The sequence below is a fragment of the Carassius auratus genome, chromosome 15, assembly GCF_003368295.1.
Source record: "Carassius auratus strain Wakin chromosome 15, ASM336829v1, whole genome shotgun sequence".
In the NCBI taxonomy this organism is placed as follows: Eukaryota; Metazoa; Chordata; class Actinopteri; order Cypriniformes; family Cyprinidae; genus Carassius; species Carassius auratus.
This window is the reverse complement of record NC_039257.1, coordinates 5,672,852-5,694,729: the sequence shown is the minus strand read 5'-3', so window position 1 is coordinate 5,694,729 and position 21,878 is coordinate 5,672,852. Positions and strand designations below refer to the sequence as shown.

Sequence of the window (21,878 nt, the reverse complement as noted above, 5' to 3'; positions counted from 1 at the left end):
TGGGCTGGTGTTATCATCCGTGATGTCCACTGTCAGCGGCAATTCACAGCACAACAGCACCCACTCAATAAAGGCATAGAAGGTATAGAGGAAAAGTGTATAATCACATACAGACAGGAAACTAGGTCATAGAACACGTGGGAACAAAAAAACATCTACAAGTCCATGACTTTTACAACAGCGTACCTCCCTCTAAACCTACATATTTAAAACATTATTATTAAACATTTGTTAGACAATTGATTTCCACTTTTACAATGTAATATCATATGTGATGAGAAAGGTAAGAAGAGCAAGTTCAGCCAAAAGTGGACTCGAACCCTCGTTGATCACATCATACGAGCATTACTCTCTGACCTAAGCCACTGCTGATTCTAACTACCATTTTCCAATGAGATAAATTAAGCATGACACAAGTGTGTTTATTCTCAGCATTTTGGTTTGACTTCTTTTTCTTGGAACATAATGACTTTATTCTAAACAATTTATTTAGAATTCTTTTTGCAAAATGTAATCTTTTTTTCTTGAAACAGATATTGAAGAGTTTATGAAGTGTAGTAATAGATCACACTTATATTAGGTTACTTTTAGCATTACCCTGGAGTTAGTTCACTCTCCATCCATGCAGCTATACTGTATGTGTGCGCAAGTTTTGCTATGCCTGAATATAGTAATGCTACAGTTTCCTTTGACTTTTCCATCTTTGATTTTTCCAGCTTCTAAGCTGGCTTTCTGCTATAGTGATGCCACATGCATGTACAGTATTGATTGGATGATTGGATTATTAGTTTTCTAATCAGTAGGGGTTGAGACCAGAGACCAGGTGCAAAAGTGCATAGGGCCCAGAGGCTTAAAGGGGGCCTGATACTTTGCAGTGCTAATTTTAGAGACGTTGCCCCTAAATAAATGAGATAATAACAAAAATTAAGAAATTAAGATTTTATATGTATATGTATTTATATTATGTATTTTTTATCAATAATCAGGAAATTGGTATCTTAATTCATGTTTATATTTTATTCTTTATTGTACAGTTAATACAGAAATAACAAAAAGTTATAGCAACAGAGAGACAATAAAAAAAAACCTTTTCAGCAGATCTCAGACATACTTGTGAAAATGGATCCTTGGTTTTAATTATATGAATGATATGAACATGATATGAACAAACATGACAGCTAACAGCATTTGGGTGGATGAAACCTTAGGGTTATATTAAATATTTCAGTGTAATACAGTCCGCTCAGAAAAAAAAAAATTCAAATAGCTTGTACAATTTACAGTGCATTTTGTTGTTTTGTCTTGCGGTCCGTAATTAAGAACACAGTACAAACTGCATATTGCAGCTGATCACCAACACACATCACGTCTCAAACGCCCACATGTTCGGGTGTAGCAGAGTGAATTTAACTATTTCTACACATTTAATTTCCACATAATGATTCAAAAAACATTTATGAAAAAATATATATAATTTTTCAAATAGGTATTTTAATTCCGAACGATGGAAGAACACGAACATTTATTACCGTCGTTTTGAAAAGTAATTTCTTATTGGCGAAATTCTGTTTTTAAGCAGTTTTTGAATTAAGACTCTGATTTCAGCTGTGTTTAAAACATAAATTATGGGATTTAACATTGGTGGAAGAGACAATGAAAGAGATCCACTGATGACTCTGGCATTGGGGGTGGGAGTAGTAATTAATGAAGCAAAAAAAATGCATATGACAGGAAGAAAGAAAGAGACGACCAGCAAAAGGTGAGACACGCAGGTCTTTAGTGCTTTTAAACGTGCTTCCCAAGTTGTAATTTTACTTAAGGCAAAAACAATGCCCATATATGACAGGACTATAATGAACAATGGTGATACAAGGAACAAAAATACGATGAGGTTTGTTAAGAACATATTAATGCTGTTGTCATTGCATGCCATCACCAACAATGCTCCATTATCACAATAATAACTCTCTACCACATTAGATTTACAGAATGAAAGTCGTGTCATCAAAGACGCTGCCAGGGCCACCAGAGAAGTATTAAATGCCCATATTATTACAAAGACTAAAGACATGAAAGTATTATTCACTATGGCATGATACCTTAATGGCAAACAAATTGCAATGTAGCGATCAAATGCCAGAACAACAAGAGTGGCACTTTGCAGAGTAACAAAGAGGTTCACAAAAAACATGTTAACCAAGCAAGCATTGTAGGTCATGTACTGTGAGTCAGAAAAAAAAATCTTCATTGTGTTAGGAATCCATGCATTAGTTTCACCAAGGTCAGCCAAGGCCAAGTTAAACACACTAATGTATTTTGGACTGTGCAAACTTCGTTCCAGAGCAATAATGAGGAGGACTGCAGAGTTCCCAATTACAGCAATAAAATAATTGACACACAAAAATATATAGTAATAACTCCTGTATGGTATACCTTCAAGTCCAGTGATGAAAAAGTATTCTGGATGAACAATAGACATATTCTGGACAAAACTTGCATTTAAAAAACTCATGGCAGCTTTGTGCTTGATGATTTGAACAAGCTAAAAAAAAGGAATTACCATCAAGACAAACAACATTTAGGGAATTCACAAAATTGTCATCTTACTTTTCTATCAACTATTTTCAAATGCTGCAAGTATACATTTGTATGAAGTTTCTGCATAATATTTCAATCACAAACCTGTATACAAGTTTTAGAGCGAGACACACAATGACTATGAAAGTCTAAACACCTGTGAGCTGCTTTGAATATTACTCAGCTGTAAATGCTCGTCCTTGTTTTCTTGTTACAAAGATCATTGGACATTTGCGTCATTGAATCCAAATATATCTTCTGAATCATCTCTTGAGAGATTTCAGACAACACAATGATGTAATACTATGCTGAAGTTAATGATCTGGCCACTGCTTTAGTTTTGATATAATTTTTTTTCACTAGTCTGCAAACAGGCCTCAGAGTTGCCCTTTGTGTTCTCAGATATAGTTATTGTTAAGTCTGTAATGTGACACCAGCAGCATTACAGCTTACTAGCTTTTAAGTGACTTATTTAAGTTTAAGTTTAGCTTGTCCATGCATTGGGCTTTACAGCAAGGTGGAAATGGCTGAGATCCACTGAGGGGACAATTCAAATATGCATACACCTATGTAACAACCAGTGTTGGGCTCATTGGTCAAAAATATTATTTAATATTCACTACTCTTTTAAAAATTATAATTACTTTAAAAAAAATTACTACTATAAGGGAGTGATCAGTACACTATTACTTTTCCATTACACCCCACACAACTGGTAGGCCTTATTGTGTCTTTCTCCCCAAAATTTTGACTTGTACGCCTCTTTGTGAATGTCAAGGTATGTTTATATGTATCATATTTAGAAGTATTTATTTTCCACTAAATTATGTCATCTGATGGCCATTAGTGGTTTTCAGAGCTCCCTCTGTGATCTCCCTTTGATTTCACATTCAAGATTGCTGTTATGAAGATGGTTGGCTGCATATACTTCACTCATATCACATTATCATTATTCCCTCCCTATCTAGAGGTTGAATATCATATGACATTCTGCGTTATGTCTCAGTAACACAATACTTGTGTCCCAATTCAGTATTTGCATCCTTTGATCCTTCCAAGGCTAAATGCATCACAGGAGTACAACCACTTCTCCAATTTCAACGTGGTAAAAGGGGAATTTAGCCCCCGGCTGATCCTTCGTCGAATATGCCAGTGTTCTGACAAAAAATGGTACCTATCAAAACTGTATCTATCCTACTGTAAGGGTAAGTACAGGGCCGGGGTAGGTGTACATGCTAATAAAGCCTCACACCTTATGTGTCGAGGAAGTCGTGGCCTAACGGTTAAGAGTGTTGGACTTGCAATCCAAGGGTTGTGATTTTGAGTCTCGGGCTGGCAGGATTTGTAGGTGGGGGGAGTGAATGTACAGTGCTCTCTCCACCTTCAATACCATGACTGAGGTGTCCTTGACCAAGGCATCGAATCCCCGACTGCTCCCTGGGGGCTGCAGCATTAATGGCTGCACACTGCTCTGAGTGTGTGTTCATGGTGTGCGTGTGTGTGTGCACTTTGGATGGGTTAAACGCAGAGCAAGAATTCCGAGTATCGGTCACCATACTTGGCTGTATGTCACATCACATTCACTATTAATATCAAGCTGGAAGAAAAATCTGATCGGTAGCACTTTTCACATTTGAATTATGCTACCATCTGTTTTAAGGGGAGGTAGCAAAATCTGACGGTAACAAATTATCAGAATACCGTCCATTCCTCACTCAAGCCTGCTGGGTGTGATTGTGTGTTTTTCGTTGTGAAAGCGAAACTACTTTGTTTGGCCTTCCAAAAGAGGACACAACCATAAATCAGTGGTTAAGTTGTTTTTACAACACTGTTCCAGAACAGTTCAACCCAAATATTCAAGGGTTAGTTCATCCAAAAATGAAAACAATGTAATTAATGACTCACCCTCATGTCTTAAGAAATGTCCAAACCTGTAAGACCTCTGTTCATCTTCAGAACACAGTTTAAGATATTTTAGATTTAGTTCGAGAGCTTTCTGTCCCTCCATTGAACATCTATGAACGGTATGCTGTCCATCTACAGAAGGTAATAAAAACATCGTCAAAGTAGTCAATGTGACATCAGAGGGTCAGTTAGAATTTGTTGAAGCTTCGAAAGTACATTTTGGTCCAAAAATAACAAAAACTACAACTTTATTTAGCATTGTCTTCTCTTCCGGGTCTGTTGTTAGCGCATTCACAAGACTGCAATGTAGTGATAACCGGTTCATGAATTAATCACTCGAAGTAACCGGATCTTCTTGCACCAGTTCTACTGAATCGTTTGAAATGGTTTGCGTCTCCAATAAGCATTAATCCACAAATTACTTAAGCTGTTAACATTTTTAATGTGGCTGACACTCCCTCTGAGATAAAAACAAATATCCCAGAGTAATTCATATACTCAAACAGTACACTGATTGAACTGCTGTGAAGTGAGAACTGAAGATGAACACCGAGCCAAGCCAGATAATGAACAAAACATTTACTCATTTGGAACGACATGAGTCATTAATGACATAATTTTCATTTTTGGGTGAACTAACCCTTCCAGATGGGTACAGCGTATTTTATGGAGGACAGTTTTCTGAACCTGCAGAGTAGCCTACAATGTGTCTTCACACAAAGGCTATTTCTATAAAGTGGGGCAGTTCCAACTTTGCAAGAACAGGCGCTTCTGACTCACAGCCTGCAATTATGTTTTTTATATTTAAAAAATTTGCCACTGATGATTCAAAGGTGATTTTAAGAGCAGTGTAGAATAGTGCTTGTTGTTTGTCGTTTCTCTGATCATCAATGCAGACATGGTTTTATGTGTACACAGCGCGATATGCAACTCAACTTTAAAAAAAAAATATAAGTCATTATAATTAGCAATTATGTCCCCACTGAATGCAACAAATGGCTCGTTTTTAATGGGTTTTATTGTTTTTGTTTTTGCCGGGAGACAGCATGACAATTTGGTAAGGGCTGTATAACATGCTGAAGGTTATTCGGCCAATCACAACGCATTGGATAGCTGGTCAATCAGCATACACCTCGCTTTTCAGAATGATGAGCTTTGTAAAAATCATTGTTTTTCAGAAAGGTGAGGCATAGAAGAGCAGTAATAATGCACATTATGTGTAAATCCCCATAAACACATTGCATTAAACCAAATACAAAACATATTGTTATTTTTATCAACGTCATATTACCCTTTTAAGTATGGCTACTGTTGTCTCTGGAAAACTTTTACCCTGCAAGCTCCAATCCAGAAGCCAGAAACACGGAAGTGTGGAAAAAAACGCTAATTACTTGTTCAAAATAAGTCCTTTTTAAAAAGAGTATATGTGAGTTTATGTGATTTTGGATTTGGTACACAAAGAAAATTCGGAAGTTTAAAGAGGTTCGTCTTCGGAAATGGGAATTATGAGCATGCATACTGATTGATAGATCTGCAGCAAATCAGCTGTCTGTGAGTGATCAGCTCCAGAGAAAGAAATTCGATGTGCATGTTGGGACATGACCAGATCAAAAGGCAGGAGATGCTGCTCGCAGTCAACATAAAATATTTATTGACTGCAAAATATGGCTTACATTTTATGAGCAAAAATCTACAAGACATAAAGAACATAAACAGGGGACACTCTGACCCTCCTCTCTCTTCCTGTTGTGTTCACCCTCTCTCAAGTAGCCAAGACCGCAAGTGTGGGTATTTTGAGAAGACTAAACAATGGTTGAAACCACACCATTCACTCCATACATAAAAATTGTATCTAAAGAAAGAAAAAATTATTGTGAGTTATATTTATTATTAGTAAAGTAGATTACGAAAGTGACATTTTGATGATCTCTAAAAAAATAATAATCATTTCAGGGTAAACTCCCATGTTTGTACGCATTAGTGTTGAGTTCCTCTAGTTTTATTATGCAATACATTATAGCAAAAGACATAAGCAGAAAATATTATGTTTCGAAAAGGTATTTTTGTAAGGTCACAAAGCCATTGCCCTTCTAAACAACTTTTTAATGATGTTTTGATCTACAGTACTCAAGGTGACTGGAGACTGGATTCTCCCAAGTGTCAGAGCGGTTTTTACATGGTCCCCTGTGCATCAACACGTAATTTGTCATCTATTATGAGTGCTGCTAATTAACAACTGAAGTTTGACGAACAGAAATTCTGAGATGTAGATTGTATTGCAACTTTTTCTGAATGTTTCACTGAAATGTCTTACTGTTGTAGAATATATCAGTCATTAATGACTGAATCATATTTAAAACTGTCACCCTGTCCCGTATACGGGACACCTACATTTACTTCATTATATTACAAATAAATCTAATCTAATCTTGACAAAATATATATCATGGTAAAGGTCCAAGACTCCAAAATATATATTTTACCAACCAACCCTTAAAATCTACATTATAACAGGAGTTTTGACGGTTGTTTAAAAAAAAACTTCTTCGTTGCCTTTTTCTCTATCACATTTTAGAAATCATCAGAAAATATATATGAACTAAAAACTTAAAATCTCAAAATTCATCCTTTAAAACCCATTTTAAAATCAGACATTGCATTACCATGTAAATGGTACATCAATATCATGTTACAAAATGTTTTCATTCATGAATTATAATAATTTAAGTTTGAAAAGTGCACTATAAAGTCTATGTTCAAAAATGTGAGTGACAGTTAAGGGGTTAATAGTCAGCATCATTATACAGTAATTTTCGTTAATCCTCAATTAGAGTTGATATAAATATGCATTCATGTATATTTTTTCCTAAAAAAGTTTTTACCTTTCCTGGCTCAATGAATTAAATACAATGAATGTTTTATTGTATTACATATCTTATGATTCTATTATTACAATATAGAGGGAATAATTAAGAACTCTTATGGTATGCTGTGTTATAGCAGAAACGATTAGATGATCACATTTATTGTTAATATTCTAAAATTAAGAAATTAACTCTGAAGTGTTTAATGACTACAGCAGAGAGAGTCCAGATTTGAAACTAAATCTGTGTGATCATTGTATTAAACAGTACTATACTGTCAGGCATAATTAGTCTTATATTGAATTGCTCAGTAAAGTTGTCAAAGATTTTACATTTCTGATCTAGCTGTAAGAGTAAACGGCTCCTTCAAATGAGGTCTTGAAATGCTGCCTTTGTTTACCAGGCCACAAAGAATACAATAAATGTGTCCTTTCCGGCCCCTACCATCATAAGATTCATTGTGCACTGATGACAACAGCATTTTTTATTTATTTATTTGTTTGTTTAAAGGTGCCATATGCAGAAATTGAGGTAAAAATATCCATAACATGACCTACATGCATCAAAAGAATGAGAAGAAATAAAGGCGATGATGTCATTAAAAAAATGTCAAGTTATAGTGCTGCAGAGATATCAACCTTAATTAGCATTAGCATTACTAGCCCCGGCCCGGCAGGTGTTGTAATACCAGTTTCGGCCGTGAGAGGCGGTATGCGGGCAACATAACCACCAGCCAACCTGCAACGAATACACGAATAACTCGCAGGGCGTGCCTGGACCTGATGTCAATCGTGTGGAAAGTACAGCCCACTACTTTCAGTTCAGAGAAGAGAGCGGAAGGATAGTTGAAACCCTTGGCAAAAGACCAACACCCGCTACAGGGAAACAACCGCGCTCGGAATCACAAATCAAATCCGATAAGAATGACTTAACAGAGTAAACATCGGCACTGCTTTTAATCGCTGGAGACAACTGATGGACCTGAAAGAAATGAGGTTTGACTCCGAACTTGCAAGTTAGATGCTGTTAGTATTTCGCTAGAAGTTTGTTTTATATGTTTGTGTATTTGTTTTCGGGAAGTTATAACATAGAAATGTATCGAAGGCTGTTCGATAAACTTGCTAATGTTAGCGATGGCTAACCGTAGCTGCGTTTGATAATTAGCTAGCTATAACTTAACGTTACCCATTTTATTATATAGGGCTGTGCATGTCTTTACTCATGTACATCTCATCAGTAAAGACGCTCCTGTAATTAGGAGTATATCTCCAGTACGTGTGTTCAGATCAGGATTTCCAGGTTTTCACAACAAATCCTGCCCAGTTGCTTCTCAAAACTAGCCCAATCTCGCTTCCAGAAGGTTCCCCGATAAAACATTGCTTCCCGGGGTTAAAATATAGTTTTTTTTAGCAGGGTTGCCTTGGTATAATTCGCATTTTAGGGGCTAAATATCACGTTATTTGTATTGGGGTTGCTGTGACCAGCGGACATGAAAAACAACCACCACAGACTTGGCAACACTGGTTGGCATTTACTACACGGAGCCGTAATTCACTGACAATCTACACAACATCGATGTTAAAATCGCAGGCGATTCTTTGTCGATTTTGAAAGCGATTTTGTGTTAGTTGTCGGTAGACTAAGGCTCTGTGCAGTTACTGCCGCTCCACCTGAAGCAGTGTTGCCAAGTCTGCGGTTGTTTTTCATGTCCGCGGTTTGAAGCAATCCCAATACCAATAACGTGATGTTTAGCCCCTAAAATGCTAATTTTACCAGGGAAACCCTTCCCAAAAATTTATATTTTAACCCCGGGAAGCAATTTTTATCGGGAAACCTCCCGGAAACGCGATTGGGCTAGTTTTGGACTAGTTTTAAGAAGCAACTGGGCAGTATTTGTTGTTAAAAACTGGCAACCCTGATCTGAATGCACATGCTGGAGATATACTTCTAATTACAGGAGCGTCTTTACTGATGAGAGGTGCATGAAAATCGCATTCGATTTTTCACACAGCCCTATGTATCATAACTAACCTGCTCTGTCTAGTCTGTTGGTCTCCGTGTCCTCTTTGCTTCGTGGTTTTTCTGTGTGTGAAAAAATTGATGTGTGGCGTGAAAGCGTGTGAAAAGAGTCAATTGCAACTCACGGTGAATGCTTGAGAGTTGGCACATTAGTTCTCATGCAGAATAAAGGACAGGTTGATTATTGCTGTTTAGGGTTTGTATTAATCTATGATGTGTCCCTGTTTGCCTACAGGGACATAAAAAAATAAATTAAAAGTGATACGTGGACCAAGGTGTCTGAGATTGTTCATTTTAAGTAAAGGATCATAATATTTCGTCCACAACAATATTTAATGAGGTTATAACTCCTTGTGGTTAGTCTGCACGAGATCAACAAGCTTGTTTGCTTTGCGGGCGCTTTAAATACAAAAATAACCATTCGATCTTCGTTCAAATCTTCGATCATCTGAGCGCTCACAAATCTTTCTACAGCGTCGTGAGCAGAGCGGCAAGAGCGATTTTTGACGCTCTAGATGCCGGCGGTGTGAACGCACAGTTAGGCTTCAGCTATGGCTGTAGTGTTGTTGTGAAAATAGGGGCGGAGCATAGAGACTATTCCGTTTCTCGTTTGTTACTCTAGAGTAGACCAATTCACTTTATTGAGGCATACTGCCCCCATCTGTTATGGAATGTGGAGTATGACTTGATTTTTTTTGCCAAACATTACAGATGGCACCTTTAAGCAGATTTACACTTTTGTAGTGTAAATTTATTTTGTAATGTAACATGTAAATCTTTGTAAAAACAATATAAATTGTTTTCAGGTTATATTTTATAAATTCTCATAATTCATTCCAAATTTCTGGAACTAAAAAATTCCACCACTAATTTGGTTATTTGAAAGGCCTCTTAGTAACACAATCGAAGTTTCTTTCCAGTTTTTAGGATGTTTTATTATCGACAAAGAGAATATGCGGAAAAAAAAAACTTAGAAAAAATTACTATCTACAGCCTGTTTCCTAGCCTGACTACGTCAGACTTCCTACTTCCGCTCAATTTCATTTCGCTTCTGTACTCAGTCTGATACAGCGTCAGAGCTTTCTGTTTGCCACCGGTCTGGAAACAGCTGGGCCAATCAACGGACAGAGGGCGGGCTGAGAGCCGTGACGTAGATGCTAAACGCCGAGTTTTATATTGTAGGTTAGAGAAATCGAAAACCGAAACGACCGCGGAAATGGGAAACGAGACACGGGATGCAATTCGCTCTGTTATGGAGAACATTCAACTCTTTTTCAAACTGCAAAAGTCGTTTACAGCCATGTTCACTCCGGTATTTCGCTCGCATCATCATGTGTTTACAACAGGTTTACAGTGGAAGTTCAATCATAGATTTGAGTTCGATGCATGATGTCTGTGCTTCGATGCGGCTGTACAGGCGCATAACATACGTCATAACTAAACGTATCTGATTGGCTTACGGGTAACCAATGATTTTAAACTTCAGACATGCGCCCCCTAGCGAGAGAGAAAACACTTCTCTATTATGCCATTCCAGACTCTGTCTACGAAGCAAAGTGAAGTAGCAGAGTCTGGGATTACTAGGCTACCTGTTTCCATCCGTCTGGCCTTTTACTGATAAAATGTTCTACGTGATGACGTCATCCCTAAAAATCAAATTGTCACATAATTTTGGTAAATTTCCTTTGAGCTGTTTCAATACATAATTTCACCTATTGCGTAAACTAGTCCTATTTAGTCCTATAGTCCTATAAACTAGTCCGTTGCTGTGCCGCTTGAGTCCGATGTAGACATGGTATAAGTTGTTTCCACTTTATATAAAAAAAAACAAACAAATAAAACAAGTGATCATGCCAGCTCCTCTCTCGCGCAGTTATGAATTACCAGTCCCTCCAGAAAAACGCGATTTATAAAAAAAACTCACATTTATATTAGCAGAAAGTTGAAAAATGTTGCGTTTACTTCACACAAGTAAAGCAAAATTTTCCCCTAGTGCCATAGGAACCTTATGAAGTGACGTAATTACGTGACGTGAATATCATATGCAAACCCCGCGGTGAAACCAGGGTGAAACTTGAAGCGCGCAAATCATTCTTATTTGCCGAAAAAAATAAGCGCAAAAGAACGCGAGAAGCAGTTTCCCGATTTGTTGACAGTGACAGTGGAGCCAAATTATATTGCGAGAACTTGCGAAAACTGCGGTTTGATGAAATAGAGAAAAAAGGTGATTCCCCCAACACCCCCTTCTCACTACGCTACTAACACTGTTGTAGTTTCATTCAGAAGTTGATGCAACTTTACAGTTGTAAGATTACACTTTTTTGTTACAGAACAGTACCAAAAACTTACAGTTGTAATTATATTCGTAGTATGTAAAATAATTTACGTTGCAGTAAGAGATTGCAACTTAAATATTCTGTGATTTAGTATGCTCGCTTATCATAGGAAGTAACAAGAAATTACTCTTTACATTAAGGTATTAGCCTAGTGAGAAAAAGGTGTTGGGGGAATCACCTTTTTTTTCTCTTTTTCATCAAACCGCAGTTTTTTTCAAGTTCATGCAATTTCATCGCATAAAATGGCAAAAATATCCTGCATATTCCATCACATTTTTTAAGAAAAGGATTTTTGCCTGCAACAATCACAAAAAAAATCTGTGTTTTTCTGGAGGGACTGAATTACTAACTCGACAATGCAGTCTATTCATTGTCATAATAAAGTACAATTAGCCAAACATTGAAAATCATACAATTTTAGTCCCCCTCACTCCATAACAAATACATTAAATGTAATAGTAGGACAGAACTCAGAACAAAGCAAGAACAAAAAAAAAAAAAAAATAGAGGAAGCTACTAACAAGCTAAAACAAATTAATTAAATTATTGTATTTCATGTTCCAATATCCACGTAAAACAAAATGTGCTTGGCAGTTGGCATAGTAATATCACGGGGGTAGGTCACGCTGAACATTTCGATCAGCTATGTCGGTAAAAATTTTGAAGCGCTAAATATTTTTTCTTAAAAGAAATCTTTGGATGTAAACCTAGCTACAGATCATCTGTTACTGTGTTGTACAGTACATACCAAATATAACCAGAAGAGGGTGACACAGACATCATTTCTTGGAAACTCTTATGAATGACCATCTCTAATCCCTATATGGGTAAACCATGAAGAAATAATTTACAGTACTAGTAAAAATTTGGATACACTTAATTTATTCTTATTACTATTTTCCAATATTCAAATTTTGTAAGCCAAATTAGTTTAATAACCTTCTATAACCTTCTTACTTTTCACAATGGCTGACAAATAATAAGGAAGGGAAAATGATATCAGGTGATACATGAGATGAGTCTTTAATTCTACTAAATATTGACTTTATTTATTTTATTTTTTTTGTGTCAAACCTGTGAAAAGTGCAACTGACACTTTTTTAAATCACTTAACTATGTGTATTTGGTTGTGTTTGTGTGAATAGCAGCACTAATTCATCCAATTAATTCCCTCTGGATTGTAACAGTGTCCTAAGAAATATTACAACAGTATTGTAATGAATATTAATTGTTTTTAAGTGCCTCCTAAAAGGCTGAGAATTCAATCTGTGATTCATGCAATTATTGCATCCAGCTGCCACTGATCACAGAGTGAGTATAATAAGGTACAATGTATATCAGGTTTTCGCTGAGGAGCCGAGCCAGTGACCCGGAGGCTCAGCGGTGGTACAGCAACCGTGGCGACGGGACGTGATGTCTCTGTTCCCTCTTTCAGGGAACGAGGGTTACCATACGTAACAAAGATGTTCCCTTTCAGTCGGTCACTCTAGACATCACATGGATGACCGATGAAATTGGGTCCCTACCAAAGCGCCATTGGTGCTGCCCCTTCAAGTGCCCTGTGCGTGCCACATGCGCCCTGTCACGGGAGGAGCACAAGACAGACACAGTGGGCGTGGCGTCAGGCCTCGGAGAGGCTTTTATTAACAGAAATCATAAAACAAAGGGAATAAAAGTGGCCAAAGGGGGAAAGTGTCCAAAATAACAGGGGATCTGGTGTCCTCGTCGTGCTGCAGGGTTTGTGTAGGTCGGGCAGTGTTCATCGAGGAAGGGTCCAGGCAAGGGGCGGAGTCCGGCGGCCGCACGCGCTCCCCTCCTTGGTCCGGGGCGCGAGGGGCGGCGGCTTCTCCTAGCGGCCTTGTCTCTCTCGTTGGCCGCGGCGCTGGTAGGGGATGGACGGCCCGGCATCCTGGCCCGTCGGCCGTGTATACGGGTGCGGTTCCCATCCGGATCGCGGGTCCGGCAGCTCACGTCTTGGTGGCGCGGGAGTCCCTCAACGCACCCTTCCTGGACCCACGAGGACACCAGTGTGCATGCACGGGGAAGAGACCGGTCTCCTGAGGAGAGGCGCGTTGGGCTTTTAAACAGCGGCGGTAATGAGGCTTCACTTCCTTCAGGTGTGCCCCATCACACGCCGCCAGCCCTGACTCGTCCAGCGCCCCTCCTCTCACACACCCACTCCAGTCGGGAGCCTGGTGAAGGGCGGCGATTTAGGATGGGGTGCCGGTGATAATCAGGGAGGAGGCAGCTGACTCGTCACATTCCCCCTCCCAAGCGACATCCCCGTCATCAGGGCGCCGCCCACACGGGAGTGCTACCATCATCAACCAGGCTCCAAACGGTCGGAGTGGGCGGGGCTTCCTCTCCGGGCGGTCCTCCCTCTCGCAGCGCACCAGAACATGGACAGAGAAAGCGGGTTTTAGTGACAGCCTCAACCAACCACAGGGTAAAATGACAATGGAAAAGTCACTTACCCCTTGTGTGGCTGGGAGGCTGTCCCCAGTTTTCCTCCGTCCCAGTCTGGGTTCTCACGAACGTTTGCAAGCGAGAGGGAGTGACGTCACCAGACGTTTCCCAACTGCGCTGTCTAGGCTCCGCCTGCCCGCATTCTCCACCAGTGTCACGGGAGGAGCACAAGACAGACACAGTGGGCGTGGCGTCAGGCCTCGGAGAGGCTTTTATTAACAGAAATCATAAAACAAAGGGAATAAAAGTGGCCAAAGGGTGAAAGTGTCCAAAATAACAGGGGGTCTGGTGTCCTCGTCGTGCTGCAGGGTTTGTGTAGGTCGGGCAGTGTTCATCGAGGAAGGGTCCAGGCAAGGGGCGGAGTCCGGCGGCCGCACGCGCTCCCCTCCTTGGTCCGGGGCGCGAGGGGCGGCGGCTTCTCCTAGCGGCCGCGTCTCTCTCGTTGGCCGCGGCGCTGGTAGGGGATGGACGGCCCGGCATCCTGGCCCGTCGGCCGTGTATACGGGTGCGGTTCCCATCCGGATCGCGGGTCCGGCAGCTCACGTCTTGGTGGCGCGGGAGTCCCTCAACGCACCCTTCCTGGACCCACGAGGACACCAGTGTGCATGCACGGGGAAGAGACCGGTCTCCTGAGGAGAGGCGCGTTGGGCTTTTAAACAGCGGCGGTAATGAGGCTCCACTTCCTTCAGGTGTGCCCCATCACACGCCGCCAGCCCTGACTCGTCCAGCGCCCCTCCTCTCACACACCCACTCCAGTCGGGAGCCTGGTGAAGGGCGGCGATTTAGGACGGGGTGCCGGTGATAATCAGGGAGGAGGCAGCTGACTCGTCACAGCCCCTATAAGGAGTTGGCCGGAGCTCGGAACAAGTAGTTCCACTCACCGTTGTCAAAGAACTACCTCACTAGGTGAGATTGGAGAACACTGGGAAAACATACCCGTTCCGCTTGGAACCGGGACGCTGCGAAAGCCCCATCCTTCCCCAAGGAGTTTTCGGGAGCAAATACACATATAGCATCCATTTAATTTGAGGTGATTAAAACCCTCTTAGAAAGGCAGAAGTCTGCCAGGGAAACACAGGCTCTAAGGCTATATGGGACGTTCAGCTGCATCCAGCTGCCAAGGGTGATGGAGGATCTCAACAGGGTCTACAGTACGGACACTCTGGAGCAGTTTAAGCAAGCCGACACTAACCAGTGCCTCTCAGTGCCACTACCAGTTTGAGGTGAGAACACAGGAGGATACCGGCTCTACACGAAGATATAACCCACCGAACTTGTTAGGGGTCACCCAGCTCGCAGCTCTACAAATATCTGTCAGCTAGGCACCACGAGCCAGCGCCCAGGAGGATATAACACTTCTAGTTGAGTGAGCTCGCAACCTGAATGGCCAGGCTCACCCTGTACTTGATAAGCCAGAGGCATCTACAAAAAAGTGGGCCATCCTCTGCTAAGAGAAGGCATTCCGCTTCTGCCAGCCTCCGTAACAGACAAAGACCTGGTCTGAGGTCCTGAAGCTTTGTGTCCAGTCTATGTATCATCTCAATGTTCGGATGGGACAGAGCAAAGCCAGGGCTGGGTCTGCCTCCTCCAGTGGCAGCGCTTGAAGATTCAACACTTGGTCTTTGAAGGGTGTAATGGGAACCTTGGACACGTAACCAGGCTGGGGCCTCAGGAATACCTGGGAGTCAGCTGGCCCAAACTCTAGGCATGAATCGTCAACCGCAAATGCATGCAGGTCCCCCTACCCTCTTGATGGAGGCCAGAGCAAGCAGGAGCAGATTTTTCAATGATAGAAACTTTAGCTCAACTGAATGCAAAGGCTCAAATGGGTAGGCCCAACAGGACCCGAGCCCGACAGGTTTCGACCCAAACCCGACAAGTACATTTTAATTGACAGTTTTTTGATAGCCCAAACCCGTTTACAGCCCGACATTATTCAAATGTGCACACACACACAGCTCTTTTGCCTTTTGTCAAGAATGAGTCATTTATACATGTTTTACCATAACTTATTAATAACTAACTTAGACTAGACCACTTGGAAGTTGGAATAAAGAAATAAAATAAGTCCTTTGTGACATCTTAAACTCTCAGCACTCTAAACATAGGCATAGGCTTATTTAGCCTATAAATAGACCAACGCACCAATAAAAACGAGTCTTTATTAATATATTAAATTAAGATAAATTTTACATTAAGATTATATTTGGTAATAACAAAATGAAGATAAAGGCTCCGCCGGATTTGCTTCGCCACTAACAGCTGACATTTAATAAAAGAATAATGCCAACATTAGCGTAAATACTCTGTCCACATTGTGCATTTAAGACTCAATGAATATTTAGATATCATTTGAAAAACCTTTACTCACAGAGATTAGGCTAAGCCTACATGTTTTTGTGGAGGAAAATTATTGAATCCACTGTAGATGGCTTCAGTGCGTTCCTGCGCTCACTGATGGTGCGTCATGATTCACTCATTATTCTCATTATAAATATGGTCAAAACTTTTCCACACCTCAGACTTTGCTTCGGTTGCTGGTGTAACCAAAACGTAATCACCAGAGGCAAGCCTCCATTATACCTACTCAGCATCCATTTTCACATCTTTCTCACACTAATCGAAACAAATCACATGACCGCTCGTTTACCTCGCAAACTGGAGCCTGATGATGAGGTCATGCTTACCTATAGACTTCCCATTCACAGGGTCATGGTACGCAGCAATAGCGGCAACCTGGACTTTGAGGGTGGAGGGAGACAGCCTTCGCTCCAGCTCTTGCTGTAGAAAGGAAAGCACGACTGCAATCGGGCATCTTCAGGGGTCCTCTCAATGAGAAGAACACCACTTGACAAACAGGTTCCACTTCAAGGTATAAGCGTGTCTCGTAGACGGTGCTCTTGCTGAAGTGATGGCATCCACTACCTCTTGGGGTAGCTCACCTAGAACCTCTGCATCCTGTCCAGGGACCATACATGGAGTTTCCAAAGATCTGGATGCGGGTGCCAAATGGAGCACCGTCTCAGAGTCAGTAGATCCTTCCTCAGAGGAATCGGGCCCTGAATGTGAACAGCACAAAGTGACCTCAGAATCTTCTGACTCCCAAGGAGGAGGTGGTGGGCGAGTTGCGACATGCTATGTGAGTGCAGACCTCCTTGTTGGTTGATGTATGCCACAGTCGCTGTGTTGTCTGTTCAGACCAGCACGTGCTTGCCTGGTAAGTGACCTTTGAGGCAGTTCAAGGCAAGGCAAACTGCTAACAACTCTAGACAATCGATGTGCCAATGCAGCGGCGGGCCCGTCCAAACCCCTGAGACTGCATGCCCATTATACATGGCACCCCAGCTGGTGGTGGAGACATCCGTGCTAACCTAAGCATGCCTGGAGATCTGTTCTAGGTCGGGGGGAGCCCCACTGGATACCGCTTGTACGCTATTTGAAGAGGGCCCAGCACGTTCCGTGGGTTGCTCCACAGGATTGGAGGTGCAAGAGGAGTGATGGTCCCCAGAGGGTTGGTTGCCTGCGAGGTTTGCCACCACTGTAATCCTCAAACCACCCGCGCTACTGCCGAAAGTGGTTTTCATCTGTCGGCTGCCAGAACGAGCCCCAGATCATGGTAGCAGCAATGGGACTCCGCCCCCCTGAAGATAGCAGAGCCTGGTTCTCAGCTCTGAGATGGTCATCTTCCCGCAGTGACACCAAAACACGTGAGGCAGCAATCGTGACCATCACCTGTTGCCAGGTAATGACCGCACCCAGAAACAGACGAGTGAAACAGCATCCTTATAAGGACGATCCGTCCTTTACAAAGACGCACCCGTGAAGCTCTTTTAGCGAAATTTGCTCTTTTAGTGCCAATGCACACAGGGGAATTTGCCGCTTGCAACACGACAGGGGGTAGTGCAGCCTGAAGTGTGCAACCAACTTGACACAGGAACGGCCATGGCTGAAGCGCCATCTCGCCAACACACAAAGCTTCCAAGAGAATGCTGAACTAATAGTTCACAGCAGACCCAGTTGAGCATAATGATACTAACGCTCTGCTCCGAAGCGAAAAGCTGGTATGCATTGCACCTGCTGCCGCATTATACTTTTATATTATACTGCCAATGTGAATCGACTCATTTAGTTAAACTCAAAGTAGATTGGTCTATCGAAGCATCAACGTGACGTTAAGAGTGACCGACTGAAAGGGGACCAGGACTAGTGGGCCTTCTATGTTCAAACCATCTAAACCTGGTGTTGCTGATGTGCTTAATATTATTCAGTCATATTAAATAATAATTTGGACTTTGAATGACTCACTTGGAAAAATGAATAAAATAACTAAGTTTAATCAACATTTCTTAAAATATCCATGATGCGGTCATATCAAATAATATTTTGGACTTGAGCAAGACTTTAGATTGTACCACACAAATCAAAAATGAATTTGACCTGTCACTGAATGTTTTTTATTTAATGTTTCTTGTTGCTAAAGTGGATTTTAACATTTTTAACAATCAAATTTAGTAAAAAAAATATGTTGGATGTCCAAATGAAAGACACAGTTTCAACTGGCCCTCCAAACAAATTTGTTTTCCAGAAAATGTATTACAGCTTGCAAGTGTTACATCAGTGTCAGTGTTACAACTGTCAGTCAGAATAATCTCAGGAGATTTTTGAAAAAAAAAAATATATATATTTGAATTCAATGACAAGGATATCCAGTGTATAGAGTAAATGTGCAGTAGGAAACCATAATAGGTCTTTGTATTTACAGTTTAATTCAAAGTAGGTCACAGACAATGAAGTCACAGTAATTTTTTACTCTGACTTTGTAGGTTTATTTGATGTTATGAATTTATGCAATAGGTAATAGATAATGTTGTGTATTCCTTGCATTTATACAAATGTGTTGCTTATGTTTTTGTCGTCATTTCTATATTCAGCTTGGACAAAACACCAAACGCAAAGCTGCCATGAGTTCTGTAAGTCAAAGTTTTTCTGAGAATAAGTCCATTGTTTATCCTGAATACTTTTTCATCATTGGACTTTCAGGTATTCCATACAGCACTTATTACTATATTTTCTTATTTATCATTTATATCTTTGCTGTAATTGAGAACTCTGTAGTCCTTTTTATTATAGCTGTTGACCGGAACCTGCACAGTCCAAAGTACATTGGTGTGTTTTACTTGGCCTTGGCTGACTTTGGTGAAACTAACGCACTGATTCCTAACATGATGAAGATTTTTGTTTTTGACTCACAGTACATCTCCTACAATGCTTGTTTGGCAAACATGTTTTTTGTTCACTTCTTTAGTACTATGCAGAGCCTCACTCTTGTTGTTCTGGCATATGATCGCTTCATTGCAATTTGTTTGCCATTAAGATATCACGCCATAGTGAATAATACTGTCATGACTGTAGTGTTTGTGGGATTATGGGGATTTAATGGTGGTGTTGTTGCCTTTGTTGTGTCTTCGATCACAAGACTTTCCTTCTGTAAATCCAACGTTGTACCTAGTTATTATTGTGATCATGGACCAATGTATAGGTTGGCATGTAACGATGTTAGCATTAATAGTTTCATGGCTAAACTCTGCACAGCTTTATATGTTGTAGCACCATTGCTCTTAATAGTGCTTTCATATGTGGGAATTTTTCTTGCATTAAGTAAAATAACAACTTGGGAAGGACGTTTAAAAGCACTGAAAACCTGTGTTTCTCACTTGTTGTTAGTGGGATCGTTTTTTCTTCCCATAACCTGCATATACATAACTGCAGTCATGGTTTCTCTTACTCCCAATGCAAGGGTCATTAGCACATCTCTGGCATATGCTGTTCCACCAATGCTAAATCCCATTATTTATGTTTTAAATACATCTGAAATCAAAGACTTAATTAAAAAATACCTTAAAAAGAGATCAACACGAATTGAGAGGGTTTCAAACTAACTATTTTCTTACTAATTACATTTTTGGTGTAAAATAAATTTGAATTAAAATACATTCAAAAAAATAGCAATCTATGGATTAAGAAGAAATCTGGGCACATTTTAACTATATATACTGGGTTATATACAATAAGGCTGTTCCACCGTGTAAAACTGTATAAACGCTCTTATTTATTATTGTATTTTTGTATCTATTACACCTTATTTAATGTGCCTGTATTGTACTGTATGCATTACTTTTTACTGACCCAAAGACAAAACGAACAAAAACAAGCAAAATGCACAAGCAACTTCAATCACTTTGTGTGTGCAGTCATTGCTATGCTGAAATATGTGCATATATTTCAGGTTACCCTTTTTAAGTTTCATCCACCCAAATGCTGTTAATTATTATGTTTGTTTACATAATTCAAATAATATTGTTTTAGAATGTAATCCTGTTTGAATATGCAGTCCAGTGGTAGATTTTCACATGAGCATGGTCATCTGAGATATATGCTGTTAAGGCTATTTTACTGTCTCTCTGTTGAAGTGTCTCATATGGCATTTTTGTTTTGCTATCTCTGCCTTCACTTTACACTAATGAATAAAAACTGAATGAAATATCAATTCATTTATGAAAACTTGAGGAATTTCACACAGAAGAATGTGAAAGTACTCAGTTGAATATTTCAGTGGTAATGTTGTTATCATCCATAAAATCGATTACAACAACCTAGTTTTGTTTGTCTCAACCAGTAATTATTGGGAGTAGGTACCACAATCCAATAATCCCCAGATTTACAATTTATTTTTACAGGTAACAAAAAGTTTATTTTGCCCTCAACTGGGCAAACAGGGAAAACAAATGAATGATCACTCCAAAAGCACAGGGCCAAAAGAAACCTCTCAGCAGGGACCGGTCCTAGCGTCTTCTGTGATGCAGCATCAAAATCACATCAACCAGAGCGTCATTGGGGACGCAATGTCGAAGTCACACCGCTCTGAGTGCCCTTGGGGACACAGTGTTGAAGGCCCACCAAACTCCCTTAATGAAACTATAGAGTGCAGAGAGGAGCTGGAGTCAAGTCTTGGGGGGTCCAAACAGAAAAGAGATGCCAGGGCCGGAAGCAGAACCAGTCAAGTCTGACAGGATGAGAGGGAACAGTTCCAGACAAAAACAAAAATCAAAAAACACTTGGAGCCTAAGACAACATAACATGGCAGGACTAAGCAACCAAGACATGACGGTCACCAGCAAAGCATTAAACAACTTACAATGGTCTGACAAAAGACAGAGCACAATAGGAACCTAAATAGAGGAGAGCTAATGAGGAAAGAGTGGCTACAGGTGTGACAGAAACAGAGTATTAAGGATACACGTTGGGAAGGGGAAAAAACACTGACAGCAGAACACATGAGCTGCCAAAACAAAACCCATGTGTTCAGAGACTAGGCACACAGACAACAAGACAAAAACACAGCAACTAAGACTTAAGGCATGACAGTACCCTTGGTGATGCGACATGGCCCAATAAACCTTGGTGCCAGCTTACAAGAAGGCACCCAGAGAGGCAGGTCCTTGGTGGAAAGTCATACCTTCTGACCACAAATGTACTGGGGAGCCAGAGTCCGGTGAAGGTCAACCGGCATTTTGATCCATCTGGAAGCTCGGACCAAGGCCTCCTCAGCCCTCCTCTAGGTGCGCTGACACCTACGGACAAAGACGGGACTGCAGCTTTGGGTTCCTGTGCAGGGAAAAGAGGTGGTTCATAACCGATGAAACATTGAAAA

At 40.7% G+C, this 21,878-nt stretch overlaps 2 protein-coding genes across 2 annotated transcripts; one reads left to right on the top strand and one right to left on the bottom strand.

Annotated features, from left to right (window-relative positions):
• Positions 1-1,525: 1,525 nt before the first annotated feature.
• On the bottom strand, positions 1,526-15,141 carry LOC113114579 (olfactory receptor 52E4-like). Its single transcript, XM_026281461.1, has 3 exons — positions 15,104-15,141; positions 4,136-4,187; positions 1,526-2,482 (listed from the first exon to the last, which is right to left on the bottom strand). The coding sequence occupies exons 1-3, from the start codon at positions 15,139-15,141 to the stop codon at positions 1,526-1,528; spliced, it is 1,047 nt and encodes a 348-aa protein (XP_026137246.1).
• A 3,957-nt stretch (positions 15,142-19,098) lies between these two features.
• LOC113115514 (olfactory receptor 52E4-like) lies at positions 19,099-20,106 on the top strand. The gene has a single exon (XM_026283103.1). It carries the CDS (start codon positions 19,129-19,131, stop codon positions 20,104-20,106), a length of 978 nt encoding a protein of 325 aa, XP_026138888.1. The 5' UTR covers positions 19,099-19,128.
• Positions 20,107-21,878: the final 1,772 nt, after the last annotated feature.

Coding starts and splice junctions, on each gene's coding strand:
- LOC113115514 (XM_026283103.1), top strand. CDS start 19,129: ATGAGTTCTGTAAGTCAAAGTTTTTCTGAGAATAAGTCCATTGTTTAT.
- LOC113114579 (XM_026281461.1), bottom strand. CDS start 15,141: ATGGGGCTTTCGCAGCGTCCCGGTTCCAAGCGGAACGG. Junction 4,188..15,103: donor CCCGGTTCCAAGCGGAACGG/GTATGTTTTCCC, acceptor GCTACCGATCAG/ATTTTTCTTCCAGCTTGATA. Junction 2,483..4,135: donor GTGATGTGACATACAGCCAA/GTATGGTGACCG, acceptor AGTTTTGTCCAG/AATATGTCTATTGTTCATCC.